This window comes from Pongo abelii, chromosome 16 (assembly GCF_028885655.2).
Source record: "Pongo abelii isolate AG06213 chromosome 16, NHGRI_mPonAbe1-v2.0_pri, whole genome shotgun sequence".
Taxonomy (NCBI): Eukaryota; Metazoa; Chordata; class Mammalia; order Primates; family Hominidae; genus Pongo; species Pongo abelii.
The window spans coordinates 36496113-36511698 of NC_072001.2; the positions used below are offsets into that span (position 1 = coordinate 36496113).

The window sequence follows — 15586 nt, forward strand, 5'->3', positions numbered from 1 at the left end:
TGTGTATGCATCCAGGTCAACTGCATTTTCCTATGTAATCTAAAAACTGGTGGTCTAGTCTAAGGAAGCTTCCAGGCCTTTGTCATACACCAGCCCTCCCCCAGACATCTCATAGGATGTGCTCGGCTCCCCTATTTGCCACAGACTCTTCCTTGAGGTTCATCTTTCCCTTTGGGGAAGGGAGAGGGCACAGCTCAGGCTTTACCCATTACGGTTGATGGACCAGAAGACTATTTCAGGCCTAAAGTGTTCAGATTAAGGCCTGTCTTCATTCTCAAGATAGAGCCAGAAGCAAATGTGTCTGCCCTCTACATGAGCACATCTTACATAGAAGCCAGCCTCTGAGTGTGAATAAAAGCAACCTACCGGCTGGGTGCGGTATCTCACACCTGTAATCCCAGCACTTTGGGAGGCCGAGGTAGGCAGATCACAAGGTCAGGAGATTGAGACCATCCTGGCTAACACGGTGAAACCCCATCTCTACTAAAAATACAAAAAAAAAAAAAAAATAGCCAGGTGTGGTGGCAGACGCCTGTAGTCCCAGCTACTTGGGAGGCTGAGGCAGGAGAATGGCGTGAACCTGGGAGGCGGAGCTTGCAGTGAGCCGAGATCATGCCACTGCACTCCAGCCTGGGTGACAGAGCAAGACTCCATCTCAAAAAAAAAAAAAAAAAAAAAAAGGCGACCTACCTCTAGGCCTCCCAAGACCAGCAGCAAATAAAAGAAAAAACCTCCAGTCAGTGGGGAATTAAAGGCAATAACTTTTATGACTGCAGATGGGCATGAGAGCCAGCTGAGGACAAAAGGTAAAGTCACCCCAAGAGCCTTGGGTCTTCAGGAATCTAAGTCAAGTTTGGTAGAATCCAAGGAAGACGACCCTTTCAACAGGTCTTAGCAGCACAGGCCAAGACTATGATCTGCTATTTTTCAGCCAGTGTTTTTCCTTCTCACCTGCATATCAGAAATGCCTGATGAGTTACAAAATAAATATCCCAGTGCCCAGGCCACATCCCAGCCAAAAAGTCAAAACTGTTAGAGATGGGACCCAAGATTCTGGCTTTTGAAGCTTCCCAGGTGATTCCAATATGTAGTCCAGATTAGGAATCACTGCTGTAGGTCACTCCGGAGAGAGGATCAACAGCCTTCCCCCTTTAGGGGCCAGCTGAGTATGGTCTTGATTTCTTGTTGAATGAGTTCTTTTCTAATCCCAGATGAAATTACTATGCATTGGGGAGCTAGGGCTACCTAGAAAAAAAAAGACTCATCAGTCCTCACATCGATGTGAGTAGAACATCACACCAAAAGGTAATCTCAGCAATGAGATAGCACTACACACATATATCAGAATGGCCAAAATGCAGAACACTGACAACACCAAATGCTGACAAGGATGTGGAACAACAGGAACTCTCATTCATTGCTGGTGGGAGTGACAATGGTACAGTCACTTTGGAAAGTACTTTGTCAGTTTCTTACAAAACTAAACATACTCTTAACCACATGATTCAACTATCTTACTCCTTGGTTTTTTTACCCAAATGAATTGAAAACTTATGTCCATACAAAAACCTGTATGCAGATGCTTGTAGCAGCTTTATTCATAATTGCCAAAACTTGGGAGCAATCAAGATGTTTTTGAGTGGGCGAATGGATAAATAAACTGTGGTACATCAGACCATGGACTTTTATTCAGTGCTAAAAAGAAATGAGCTATCAAGCAATGAAAATACATAGAGGAACCTTAAACCCATATTACTAAGTGCAAGAAGCCAATCCGAAAAGGCTACATGCTGTATGATTCCAACTATATGGCTTTCTGGAAAAGGCAAAGCTAAGGAAACAGTGAAAAGATCAGTGGTGTCAGGGGTTGGGGGAGGGAGAGATGAACAGGCTGAGCACAGAGAATTTTTAGGGCAGTGGAAACAGTATAATGATGGATGTATGTCATTAAATACTTGTCCAAACCGATAGAATGTACAACACCAAGAGTGAACCCTAGTGTAAATTATGAAATTTGGGTGATAACGATGTTTCAATATAAGTTTATCAGTTGTCACAAATGTGCCACTGGTCGGGGATACTGATAATGGGGAAAGCTGTGCCTGTATGGGGCCAGGGATATATGAGAACTCTTAGTACCCTTTGCTCAATTTTGCTGTAAACCGAAAACTGCTCTGAAAAATAAAGGCTGTTACAAAACAGTTTTAAAATGTTGTAAAAAGGATAATCTCATGCTTATATTTCAAATATAACAATGATCACTATGTTTAAGATACTTTTTAAAATTATATCTACTGTCTTTGTATCGTCTAAGGCCTACAGGCTTTAACTGCTTTATGGGACAAGCTGTGTCATTGCATAGTATTATTTTCTTGGGGTGGGGAGTAAAGGCTGGTTGATGGGAAGGAGACCTCAACCTAGGCCCCAAAAAGGGTTTTCTCCCAGAGATCTCCTTCCAAAACCAGGCCTGATATTATGGTACTGCTTCATTCAACACAAGATTTTTATGATAACTGGCAGACAATTAAGCTAATGAGAATATTTTTGATCTTTCAAGAGAGACAAATTTCAGTGGACACACCAATTAACCTCCAGGAATTAATAAGGTACCTAGGTTTTGCACTTTGCCACTTCGAAAGGAAGATTAATGCCCCATTATTTGTTTTTATGAGCCTCTATTTTCTTAATGGTAGAAAATGGAATAAATAATCAGTTTACACAAAAAGAAATCCTTTCCATCAGCTTTAATTTGTAATTGGCTGGTAATGCATCAATAGCAGCTGCGATCTTGTTCTACCTTTTGCTGGAGCTGAACTCCGGGTGTATTTTAGAAACCACATCAACCAAGGACCCCTGCCTCCCAACATAAGCTGTTTGCTAATAACAGAGTCACATTGGTGAGACTGATTTGAGCTGCAAATATTTCTAAAGAATCAGACTTTGGAGAAATTAGATTTTTTTTTTTTTTTTTTTGAGACAGAGTCTCGCTCTGTCGCCCAGGCTGGAGTGCAGTGGTGCCATCTCCGCTCTCTGCAAGCTCCGCCTCCCGGGTTCACACCATTCTCCTGCCTCAGCCTCCTGAGTAGCTGGGACTATAGGCACCCGCCACCACGCCTGGCTAATTTTTTGTATTTTTAGTAGAAACAGGGTTTCACCATGTTAGCCAGGCTGGGCTCGAACTCCTGACCTCAGGTTATCACCCCACCTTGACCTCTCAAAGTGCTGAGATTACAGGCGTGAGCCACCGTGCCCGGCTGAGAAATTAGAATTTTACATGAAACAAAAAGTAGAGCTCACAGCCCTATTACTGTACTTTTAGAGCTTTTCTTCTTGATCACTTGAGCTCTAGATGTAGCAGGCAAACTGATACTTAACTAGGTTTTTTCATTGTTTATTTTAATAAGTCAGGAATTCACAGAATTACAGATTTATTGCACTCTTTGTATTCAAGTTAGTGACTCTTAGGTGATAATTGCTAATTAGCTGAATAATAATGTGAAACATTGAGTGATTTCTGCATTCTATAACTATTGGATTCCGAGACAAGGCTACTTACTTGCCGTGTATTTTCACCCCGGGGCTTTTTATCACAAGGCCAGCTCCAGAAACAGTTGTGAAACAGATGACTTTTGTTCTCCATCTGCATACATCCTTCCTATTGTAGATGCTCCAAGGATTTCTTCCCTGGCATTCCAACATTTAACAAAGGGGTGTTAGCTTTACCTCCGTAGCTCCTTAGGCAATAGTGGAAAAAATCCAGGGATTCATGAGCTGAACTTACACACCAAATTGTGTTTATGTGTGTACACCTTTCTCTGGAGAAAACCATAGGTTCCACTAAGTTTTTTCAAAGTTTGGCAATGTAAAAAAGCAAAATTCATGTTGCTTACCTCTCCTTTCTCTACCTCAAAATGTATATTTGTGCCATGAACTCTGTAATTTGATAGATTATTCTTTAAATAGTTACTGTGTTTGCCTATTAATGGAGTTGTTTTGAGAACAAAGCCTTACCCCAAACAAATGATTCCAGTAGTGAGAATTTCACAGCCCAGATCGTAAGGCAGAGGGCTTTAAAGGTCTCTTCAAATCACACCAGTAGGTGGCCTCAGATCCACCTGTGCAGCTGCTCAATGCCAGTTTCTCCCTCTGCAGAATTCAGGGGACCTTAGAGATGACTAGAAAATGAACTGCACCTTCTTTCTGTTATATTCCTCGCACATAATCAGTGACTATATTTTAAGTATGCATATATCCTAGAACATTTTGTCACATAGCAATTAGAATTCCACCTCGGGTATCCCAATTCATTAGCACTCTTTTTCTGAATTTTAACTGTACTGTTTTCAAGTGTTTTATTATCTACTCTTGTTTATCCGAGATCTTGTGTATTAGGAGCTGTTTTAAGGCTTGGCTGTATGTAACATGCTTATTGTTGAGTGTTTCTTTCATTCCTCCTTTATTATTTTTCTTATGTTTTCATTTTATTTTTCTATGTTTCTTATTTCATACTGCAGTCACTTGAGGCCTTCCATGTTACAGCAACTCCTGCGACGCCTCGTTTTTGATGTGCCGCAACTCAATGAATACTGCAAAATGCCTCTCAAGGTAAACGTCACTATTGTTACAGAAATACAGTCTATTGCACAGGAAACTTGCCTTGTAATATGAGATGTCTTCACAATTTGGAGGGAAAAATACATGCTAAATGGGTTTTACTCCCTTAAGTTGATGGTTAGCTAACAAGATACATCCCACGAAACCAAGTCCTTTCTTGAATGCCGAGGTTGAAGAAAATTTTTCCAATTTTCTTTAACTGCTTTCCACTGACTGCTTGATATTTAGCCACAGTTAATACGGGGACTTAGATTTTGTGCTTTCCCACTATAATTAGGTTTTCAGAATGTGTTCATCTCAAAAAGCTTTAAAGGCCCTGTGATTTTTCTTTTTTTTTTATTTTATTTTATTATTATTATACTTTAAGTTTTAGGGTACATGTGCAGAATGTACAGGTTTGTTACATATGTATACATGTGCCATGTTGGTGTACTGCACCCATTAACTCATCATTTAGCATTAGGTATATCTCCTAATGCTATCCCCCCCCCCCGATTTTTCATTAAATTGATTAAAATGTCCCTTTTCTATTCCATACTGTTTTGTGCTTTTCTTCTTTGTAAGAAATCTTTTTTTGTTTTCTACTTTTTTTTTTTTTTTTTTTAAATGAGATGGAGTCTTGCTCTGTCACCCAGGCTGAAGTGCAGTGGCTTGATCTCGGCTCACTGCAACCTCTGCCTCCCAGGTTCAAGCAATTCTGCCTTAGCCTCCTGAGTAGCTGGGACTACAGGCACATGCTACCATGCCCAGCTAATTTTTGTTTGTTTTTTAGTAAATTTGGGGTTTCACCATGTTGGCCAGGCTGGTCTCGAACTCCTGACCTCAAGTGATCTACCTGCCTCAGCCTCCCAAAGTGCTGGGATTACAGGCATGAGCCACCGTGCCTGGCTCTCTTTCTTAACAAAAAGACCACAGACCCCTCTCTTTTATTATTATTTTTTTGAGACAGGGTCTCACTCTTTTACCCACACTTGTGCGCAGTGGCACAGCCACGGCTTCCTGCAACCTTGAGCTCCCGAGTTCAAGCAACCCTCCCTCCTCAGTCTCCCAAAGAGCTGGGATTACAACAGGTGTGACCCACCATGCCTGGCCTTCCCTTTTTTTATTGTCTTGTTTCTGGTTTTCTCATAAATTACGAATATTTTATCACTAGAGGCATCTGGGCCTGGTGGGAGGACACCAGAATCAGCCATCCACCCAAACAGACAGTGTTTTTACCTTTTATCTCTGAGGCACCTGCCATATCCCCATATGCAAAAGTGTTAGCAACGGCCAGCCACACCTGAAAATCCTACCTGATGATTTTGACAGCACTTTTCTTTATAGTCCAAGCAAGCATTTCAGGCAGCATTTTACTGTGATAACCAGATTTCCCAGAGGGCTTTAGTTCAATTCCCCTGTCTCCATGCCAGGCAGAAAACAATTTGTGTGTTCTCAGAGATTCCACAGTCCTCCAAGGGCTAATTCTCTCTAGCAGCCCGTTTTCATCTCAAAAAAATACTTTAACTGAAAACCATAGTGTGCACAGCTTAATTTGGTATTGCTTCGTCTGCAAGCCTTTGCTGCCAGCTGGATACTGGCTTTGAAGAGGCATTGTTGATATCACTCAATAAGCTCACTTTTACCTCTCAAATCTGTGGGATTTTTCTTGGAGGACGTGGGTCACACCTGTTGGGATGGAAACATTACCGGTAACTTCTGCCCTCTACTGGCAAGATGTGAAACTGCTGTAAAGTTACTGGGATGTGAGAGGGAGAGGGGAGAGGGAGCGGGCACGGGGAGTCGGGGCAAGGAAAAAACGGGTAGTAATTGATGAGAGAAAATCTTCAGACCCACGACTTGCAGCCCACCATCCTCTCCCCATATCAGCATCCCCCCGCAAGATCTTCCAGAATTACAAGCAAAGGTCCCAGAAGAAATTCTTTCCACCCCTGACTGGCTAGAACAGCACACAGTGACTACTTCCAGAAGGTAGCACTTTCTGGTTTGAACTAGAAACGGCTCCTCTCCATTTTCTAGTAACTGCTAGGGGGCACATTAGGAGGCACAATAATTAATCAGGCAGATCCGCTCAGGCTCAAGCTCATTAGGCAGAGAGCAGACTGTTCCCAGCGGTGTTTGAAGGGCCTCTTTGTAGACAGCCCAGCTGTTTCGCATGTTTCATTCTCATGATCGCTGCTTACTATTTGATTCTCTCCTCCATGTTTTTGATGCCTGTGGACTTTCTCTGTGTCACCCCGCTGGTCTGTCCTGTTCTGCACCTCCTAGCTTCTGACGAATCACTATGAACAGTGTTGGAAGTATTACTGCCTGCCTTCAGGATGGGGGAGCTACGGGCTAGCTGTGGAAGAAGAGCTGCACCTAACGGAGAAGCTTTTCTGGGGGATTTTTGACTCGCTCTCCCATAAGGTAATGACAGTTCTTTCTGAACAAAAAGAGAGCATCTCAGTGCTCCAGCATCTACAGATAATAACAGCCATCATCTGTTTAACATTCCATTTGCCAGGACCCGTGCTAAGTACTTCACAAGAGTATTACGCTAATCCTTACCCATCTCTCTGAAATGGAAACTCTCAAAATCCTTATTTTACAGGTGAAGAAAAGCCTCGGAGTAGTTGAATAAATTTTCACATTCACAAAGCTGTACATGGGAAAGTGACTACCAGAGTGAATTACACACACATCATCTGATGTCAGTCTTCGATGTCTTACCTCCCCATTTGTTTCCCCCTGATTTGGTGCGGCTCCTGTCTACCAACCTTCACTAGGCTCGAGCCAAGGGGAAAAGTCCTGACATCTGCTGTGATGGTGGGACAGGGGATTTCCAGAAGACCTTAAGCCACTCTGGGAGAGGTTCTTTGCAAGCACTCATTTGAGGAGGCGTCGAGTGAGAACTGAGAGCCTCTGAATCCCAGGCCTTACTGAACGGTGTGATTGAAGTAGAGCTCTGACTCTTAGACTTTGCTCCACTTCCCCTAACCCAATTTGTGAGGTCAGGAGCTTTAAAGGTAGAAAATGAGTAGGTCTGGTTTTCTTAGAGAAATCTAGAACATGCACATAGCTTGTTCACCTACACTTAAATTCTCTTTACCCCTGGATTTCATTGGTCTAGTATAAGCAGATCAAAAGCTCTTCCCAACCCCATGCTATTTGACTGAAATTCATTTCTGGCTGGGTTCAAGAGAGAATTGGGTCCGTTTCTATGACCATCCTTAGCAGAGAAGTTTATAGTCACTTCTGGCCTAGCGACTAGTCACTTTAACCCTTAGGTAGTCTGGAAATTAACCATTTAGGAGATATTGATTTAAACCTGTTCAAGATTTTCCAACTTAAAGCAAATGGTGACTTGAGGTTTTATAGTGTTATTTCATTTTCCAAGGATACCTTCGTTTCCACCAGAAACTATTTAAGGGGTTACACATTTCTCGTTTTGGTTAACCTGGATAAATGCGCATATTTTATTTCTGTTTTCAGCTGATTGGTGATTGGTTCTGTCTAAGGGCATGCTTCTGCTTTCTCTACTGACATGGCCTTGTTTTTCCCTCACAGAAATATGACCCAGATCTTTTCCGAATGGCCCTGCCTTGTCTCAGTGCTATAGCTGGGGCGTTGCCACCAGATTATTTAGATACCAGAATCACAGCCACATTGGAGAAACAGATCTCAGTGGATGCGGATGGCAACTTTGACCCAAAACCTATCAACACCATGAAGTGAGTCCAGAATCATCTCTAAGCTGGTCCTGTATTTTGTCCAGTAGCCAATGTTTTCTTCCAGAGGGTAGCAAGAAATGTGAGCTTTACCTCTTTCCCTCCTGCCAACACTGTTCATCATTTCTCTTGACGTGGCAAGTCCCATCAGGCACAAGGTTTAATCCATACATATCTGTATTATTATATCTGGGCTTTTGGTGGGGGAGGAAAGGGTTGGTTTATTTATTACCAGAGATAGATGCTTCCACAAATAAATGTCTCCTGAGGCACTGAGAGAACTACCCTGACAAATTATGCAATTAATTTATTAATGAGCTTTTTGACAATATCTTTGCTCTTGGTGAATTAGGCTCATATGGTTCTAATAGCATCATACATCACAACAGCTCCATAAATAACACTCAGCTGTGTCCTGGCAAGGCTGGGGTGTGATGGCAGAACAGTGTGGGGTCCTCATTGGTTAAAAGCTGGACCTGCTCTTTGCCATGCCGAGGGATGCTGGAACTTCAGAATAGCCCTACCATTGCGCCTTTTACTTTCTCCCTGTAATTTTCCAGAATCTCTCACTGGTGTTGACTAAGCCATGGAAGTGTGCTTATCCCTTGGGCAAAATATTGCTAAGTTTTGGTTTGTGGTAGTTCTGCCCAGTTATGAATATGTGCTGTAGGGTATACAGTCAGCTCCAGGTGCATTTTAAATGAAGAGCTCTAAAACTGCTTCAGAGTGAGCAGGAAAGTAAGCCTGAGCCTATATGAGCCCCTTGGACCTGTCCTTCATGGCAGTAGTTCTCAAATGAAAGCCTGAACCCTTCCCAGGGGGACTGTCTGCTTTGATAATGTGTAACATTCGTCTTTGGGACAATTAAACACACATTCCATTGGAAAGAGCTTTGAGCTGTGGGGATGGTGAGACAGAATTGAAACTGCTGTAAGTAAGAGGTAAGAATCATGGTGAACCATCAAGCTTGGGCCAAAGAAGGCAGGTGCTGACTTGGGAGGGCTCTGCCTATAAAAATGTAACAGCGCTAAAGAAAGACAAAGCAAATGGCATAGTAACTTGGATGCTTTTGAAAACATTCTGAGAAAACATTATACTCTAGCAACTGTGTGCTAATGGCTCTGTGTTATTTTGAGAGTTCAGATTTATTCCAGTATACCTGTGACATCAACATAGTTCCCTGAGGAATGTGAGGAATGGAGACTAACCCTGGCTTAAGGAGAAAAGCACCTTATTGCAAGAATATGGGGTCATTATCAAGACCTAGTGAAAGGCCAACCTGGCCTTAGCACACATAGTCATCAGGAAAGGACTGCAATCAGACACAGTGAGGAAATCGACAATCTTCAGGTGTCCCCATTGGGTGAATCACCTTGAAGAATTTACTGCCCTAGTTTCACCCAACTCAAGACTTAAATTCCGTGGAGAGAAAGTCTGATTTGCCTAGTCATATGCTCATCCTTGGTGACAGTTCACATAACACTGCATGCAATATAAGAAGACTGTGCAATGCAAAGGGAATGTAGGTGCCAATACCAACAGAAGGGACAAGAGCTGTTTTCTGGGAAAATGGAAATAGCAGGTGTCTACTGTACTTCCAAAATTCTAGTTGTTTTTTTTTTTTTTTGGTTTGTTTTTTTTTTTTTGAGATGGAGTCTTGCTGTGTAGCCCATGCTGGAATGCAGTGGCACGGTCTCAACTTACTGCAAGCTCCACCTCCCAGGTTCATGCCATTCTCCTGCCTCAGCCTCCCGAGTAGCTGGGACCACAGGCACCAGCCACTATGCCCCGCTAACTTTTTTGTATTTTTAGTAGAGACGGGGTTTCACCGTGTTAGCCAGGATGGTCTTGATCTCCTGACCTCATGATCCGTCCACCTTGGCCTCCCAAAGTGCTGGGATTACAGGTGTGAGCCGCAGCACCCGGCCCCAAAATTCTAGTATTTTACCATGGGCCGCTGAGCCCCAAAAGGTAGAAAACCACTATTTCATAACATACAGCTCTCTGGCTACCCATTTCTACCATTTCCAGATTGTAGCCAGAGGATGACAGGCCATTTACCTTGGATGCTCACTGTCTAACCAAGACAGGTGTGGCCCAGGAGCCAAGAGACCCCGGAGCACATGGCAGGAGGCCTTCCCAGCCAAGGCTCCTGCAGAGATGTTCCATGGTTAGACTTGGGTGTGTCCGTGACCTAACCCTGGCTATGCCATCCCTACTCAGGAATGTCACTGTGGCTGGAGTCCAGCTTTAGCTTTGGGATTGGCTGGCTGATCAAATTCACCTTCTGACAGCTGATTGATTGGTAGTTCTGACTATCTTCTACTATGTCTGGCTGAAGTGCTTGGGGAGGTTGTAATTTTTTTTCCTCATTTCACAGTTTTTCCTTGCCTGAAAAATTGGAATACATCGTCACCAAGTATGCTGAGCATTCACATGATAAATGGGCCTGTGACAAGGTAGGGATTATCATCCAACTGACAATCATCAGGAAGGAAAAACAGCCCAAGAACATTAAAGGGTCCAGTCCTGGAAATCTGCCTGATTTGTCTAAGTAACAGATTTTCCATGCCGAGAGCATTCATTATTTCTGAGCAGCAATTTCCCAGGTTTGGTGGAGGTCAAAGAAATAGGTGACAGCAGCTGCTGGTGTTGCTTTTGTATTTCTCAAGAAAATGATCAATTCTGGAAGTGTTAACTTCTTTCTTAACATTTACTTACTGGAGTTGTGCCCAAACACAGGCTTGTGTGTGTTTGACGTAAATGCTTAATGGGAATGGGGAGGCTTCTATTTAATTTTTATCTTTGAATGCAGATTGGGAAAAAAAAATGAAATTGAAAGCCTAACCCTTGCATGTTTCTGGAAGGCTGGATTTTATTCTAGGGAAGACATGCAATCGTCTTCTTATGGTAGACAGTGGTAGAACTCCCAGACACTCCCTTATTAATAAGGCTCTCCATCTGGTGTTTAAAATTCCTCACCACATAAGGTCAGGCTGTTTAATAAGTTTCATTGCTGTGTCAACCCTTTAACACTGGCAGGCAAAGTGGGAAGACTGTGCCAACGATATCCAGGATTCCTGTGGGCAGCCAGTTAAGGATTGGGGCCATTTCTCAGCTGCAGCCTACAGTGTGTAACAGTGGACCCATGTCCACAGCAAAGCCACAGAAAACCACCTCCATACAATGTGCCCACAGAGAAGGGACACCTTGAACCACCAGCTCAGCCTCTGTGTGGATGTAGGCTCAGCTCATCCTTCCAGGAGTCTACTGGGGGCTGATGATAACAGCTATCATTGTAACTATAGAATGGGCTAATACCTCATGATTCTAAAACAGGAGTTGGCAAATCTGTTCTGTAAAGGGCTGAATGATCAACATTTGAGGCTTCAAGGGCCAGACCATCTCCACTGCAACAACTCCACTTGGCTGTTGTGGCACAAAAGTAGCCATAGAGAAAACATAAACAAAAGTGGGTGCCTGTGTTCCAATCACATTTTATTAATTAAAAAAAGGTGACCAGCTAGATTTGGCTCAGGGGGCATAGCTGCTGGCCCTTGCTCTAGAGCATCTGCGTTTTCTAAGAACTCTTTGCCTATGGCCGTTTGGCCAGCCTGTGAATTAGGGAGAAGAGTCACCTCCAGGAGCCCACAGCATTAGCCAAGCCATCACTCAACCGTGTGGATTTGAACTCCCGAGTCTCTCTTACATCTGTATATTTGTCTCTGTTCTTATGACTTCAGTCCAAGCTGCCATCATCTTTCACCCAGACTGGGATAAGCTCCTTACAGATCTCCCCAAGTGCATTTGCCCAGTCTGTTCTTCATACTGCAAGCAAGTCAGAGTTTCAGTACACAAACTGAATCATACATATTCTACCACTGCTCCTCCTACCCAGCCCCTCTCCTTGTTAAAATCCTTTCATAATTTCTAACTATTCTGAAGATAATGGTCAAAATCTTTGGTATGGCCTGGTAGGCACTGCCTGATCTGACCTCTGCTACCGTCTCTAGCCTTATCTCCTCCTTTGCCCTCTGCCCTCCAGCCACCTCCCCTTATTTTAGACTCACTCTCTCGTTCATATGCACTACACATGCCAGAGACCCTCCTCTGCCTGAGCCTGCCAGATACCCGCCTGTACTCACACAGTTTCTCACAGCGTTCACCAACTCATCCTGCAAATATCACTCCAAGCATGGATTCCTAGGATGGCATTTTTCCAGATTTCTCAGCTCTGGGCCCTCTTAGCACCTTGTTCTTCTCTTTCATAGTACTTTCATAGCACGCTTAGGTATTTGTATTTATAACAGTTATACATCTATACATTTATTCTATTTATCAATTTTACATTTACTAGTATGGTGATTTGATTGATATCTCTTTCTGCCACTAGAATGTAAGCTTCACGAGGGCATAGATACATGCTGCTCACCAGTACCAGGCGGCGCTGATTATCTCACAAGAAAAAGAGTATTTTCCTTGCCCTCAAAAGCCTCATGATCTTGTGGGAGAAACAAAATGAACCAGTCATTGTGGGGCAGCTTGTTCAGGGCTACAGTGAGCATGAGCACAGGATTAGAACACATAGCAGTCCCTAATCCAGTACTGGGGGTCCAGGGACACTTCCCAGAGTTGGTGACATCTACAGCATGTGCTAAAGGATGAGTGGGAGCCATTTGTCACAAGGAGGTAAGCGCGCTGACGGCCTTGGGAACAGCAGGTGCAGACCCAGGGAGGCAAGAGACAGTTTTGCTTTAGGGAACCATGGTTCAGTATAGCTAGGACATGGAGTAGGATGGGGACAGAGGGTGAGAAATAAGTCTGGAGAGGTCAACATGATCCCCTTTTTAGGTTTACAGGTCATTTGAAAGCACGTGGGTTTTACCAGGATGGCAGCTGGCAGTCAGAAACATTCGAAGTCAGTAGTGTGCCCACAAATGATTGTGATTTTTGACTATCCCCTGACAATAGTGTAGAAAATGAATCTATGGAGAGGCAGCAAGACTGGAGGCTGGGAGGCTACTTAGGAAGCTCTCGCAATAACCCCAGTGAGAGCTAATGGTGGCCTGAGCTAACATACTAGCAGGGAAGTGGATGAGAGAGAGACAGACAGACAGACAGACAAATGATGGGAGGGGTACAGGCAGTGGTGTCAAGGAGGACTCCCATGTCATTGGCTTGGAAAGTGAGTGTAAGCTGGGGCTGTTCACTCCACTTCATCCAGGGGACCCACGAGGAGACGTGTAGAGAAGTAATTTGAGGGGTGCCTGTGGAACATCCAAGCAAAGCTTAAATAGGTTTGAAACTAGGAGGGAGTTTCTGTGCTGGAAGTAGATTTGATACTAGTCTCTTCTCAGTGGTAACTGAAACCATGGGCCTAAATTAGATCACCCAGGAAGTATATGTCTTTTGAGAAGGGACAGAAACTTAGGAAATATACACATTTAACAAATGGACAGAAGCAGAGATTGAGAAAGAGCAGCCAGGAGTCTTGGGGATGTGAAGTTACAGAAATCAGGGGCTCTTACTTATCTCTGTATCCACTGTGCCTAGGACAGAGTCTGGTGTGTACCATAGAAGACATTCACCCAATATTTGTTGAATAACCCTAAAAGTTCTTAAACTTCTGTGACTCTAGGAAGCACACATCACTACACTTTTGCTCTGGCGCTGGCAGGCAAGGGTTGCAAGGCAAATGGGCCCCTCTAGGCAGTGGCAATAGGTCCAGTCTTCCCAGGCCTTCCAGTCCTAGCCTCTGTTCTTCCTGCGAGGAGGGTACACTAACCTGAGAAGCACTGTTCCCAGGGCCTTTTGAAACATGCTGTTTTAAGTGGGTCTGAAATGCAAGTGAGAAAGTGGAGAGGACAGCAACTGAAACAAGAAGGAATAAAAGAGCAGAGTTCAAGATTCAGGAGGCGGAGAGCCTGATGGCCTGAAAGGATCAATTAGGCATTTTTGAGGAGAATTTCTAAGCCCTGTCACTATCCATTATTCCACTTGCTCCATGAAAATAGAAGCAGGGATTTGGGTCACATAGCGGGGTTCTTTGCGTGCCAAGGATATTTGAACTGAGAACATTTCTACAGAGTCAGAGTGGATGGAAATATGGGATTTCCCTGGATGAAAATGTGAAGACCCACCCACTGATAAGGCCTTTCAAGACATTAACGGAGAAGGTAAGAAACAGGCCTCTGGTAACACTGTGTGGCCATGCTGTTTCCTTCCTTGAGTGATTTTATCAGAGGAGTTCAGAGCACATTCACTCTCAAGTCCCTAAAACATCATCATCTAGGACTCAGTAAACTGTTCACAAGCTTGCCAGTGGGCAGCTGCGTCAGGACCAGTTTCCAAGAGCCCAGCCTCACTTTCTGTTCTTTGGCTTTGAGAGGCCATTGGTGAAAGAAGCATTGTTCAGCGCTTTGAGGCTGGGCTAAAATGCATTTGTAGTTCTGCAACTGAACTGAACCAGGAACGGGTTTGGTTAGGGCAGGGCAGGGAGAAGGCGCAGTGAAATCACTGGAGAAAATTCAGACAAGGCCGGGTGTGGTGGCTCACACCTGTAATCCTAGCACTTTGGGAGACCAAGGTGGGAGGATTGCTTGAGGTCAGGAGTTCAAGACCAGCCTGGCCAACATGGCGAAACCCCGTCTCTACTGAAAATACAAAAATTAGCCAGGCGAGAGAATTGCTTGAACCCGGGAGGCAGACGTTGCAGTGAGCCAAGATCATGCCACTGCACTCCAGCCTGGTGACAGAGCGAGACTCCATCTCAAAGAAAAGAAAAAGAAAAATTTCAGACAAAAATAATTTCTTTCTTTCTTTCTTTTTTTTGAGGCAGGGTCTCGTTCTGTCACCCAGGCTAGAGTGTAGTGGTGTGATCTTGGCTCACTGCAACCTCCACCTTCTGGGTTCAAGTGATCCTCCCACCTCAGCCTCCCAAGTAGCTGGGACTATAGGCATGCACCACCATGCCCAGCTAATTTTTGTAATTTTTTAGCAGAGACGGGGTTTCGCCATGTTGGCCAGGCTGGTCTTGAACCCCTGACCTCAAGCAATCCTCCCACCTCAGCCTCCCAAAGCGCTAGAATTACAGGTGTGAACTACCATGCCCAGCCAAAAATGATTTCTAATACACGGAAGATACAGGTAATAGAGAAGAGAATCTTCAAGAAAATATGGTTAAAAGAACGCATCTCTTGCTTAAAAAAATAATTAATTAACATATTTGGTTTAACTCAACTCTGAATTCTTATCTTGCAATC

The 15586-nt window shown here is 43.8% G+C and overlaps 1 protein-coding gene across 7 annotated transcripts in view; it reads left to right on the forward strand.

Annotated features, from left to right (window-relative positions):
- The window catches only part of RYR3 (ryanodine receptor 3), a 561166-nt gene that overhangs the window by 423530 nt on the left and 122050 nt on the right, over positions 1-15586 (forward strand). For all 7 annotated transcript variants that reach the window (XM_024232640.3, XM_054532557.2, XM_054532556.2 and 4 more), the window contains exons 49-53: positions 4515-4605; positions 6883-7023; positions 8164-8327; positions 10705-10783; positions 14411-14500. In XM_024232640.3, coding sequence (XP_024088408.2) covers positions 4515-4605; positions 6883-7023; positions 8164-8327; positions 10705-10783; positions 14411-14500 — 565 coding nt within the window. The remainder of the gene's footprint in view (positions 1-4514; positions 4606-6882; positions 7024-8163; positions 8328-10704; positions 10784-14410; positions 14501-15586) is intronic.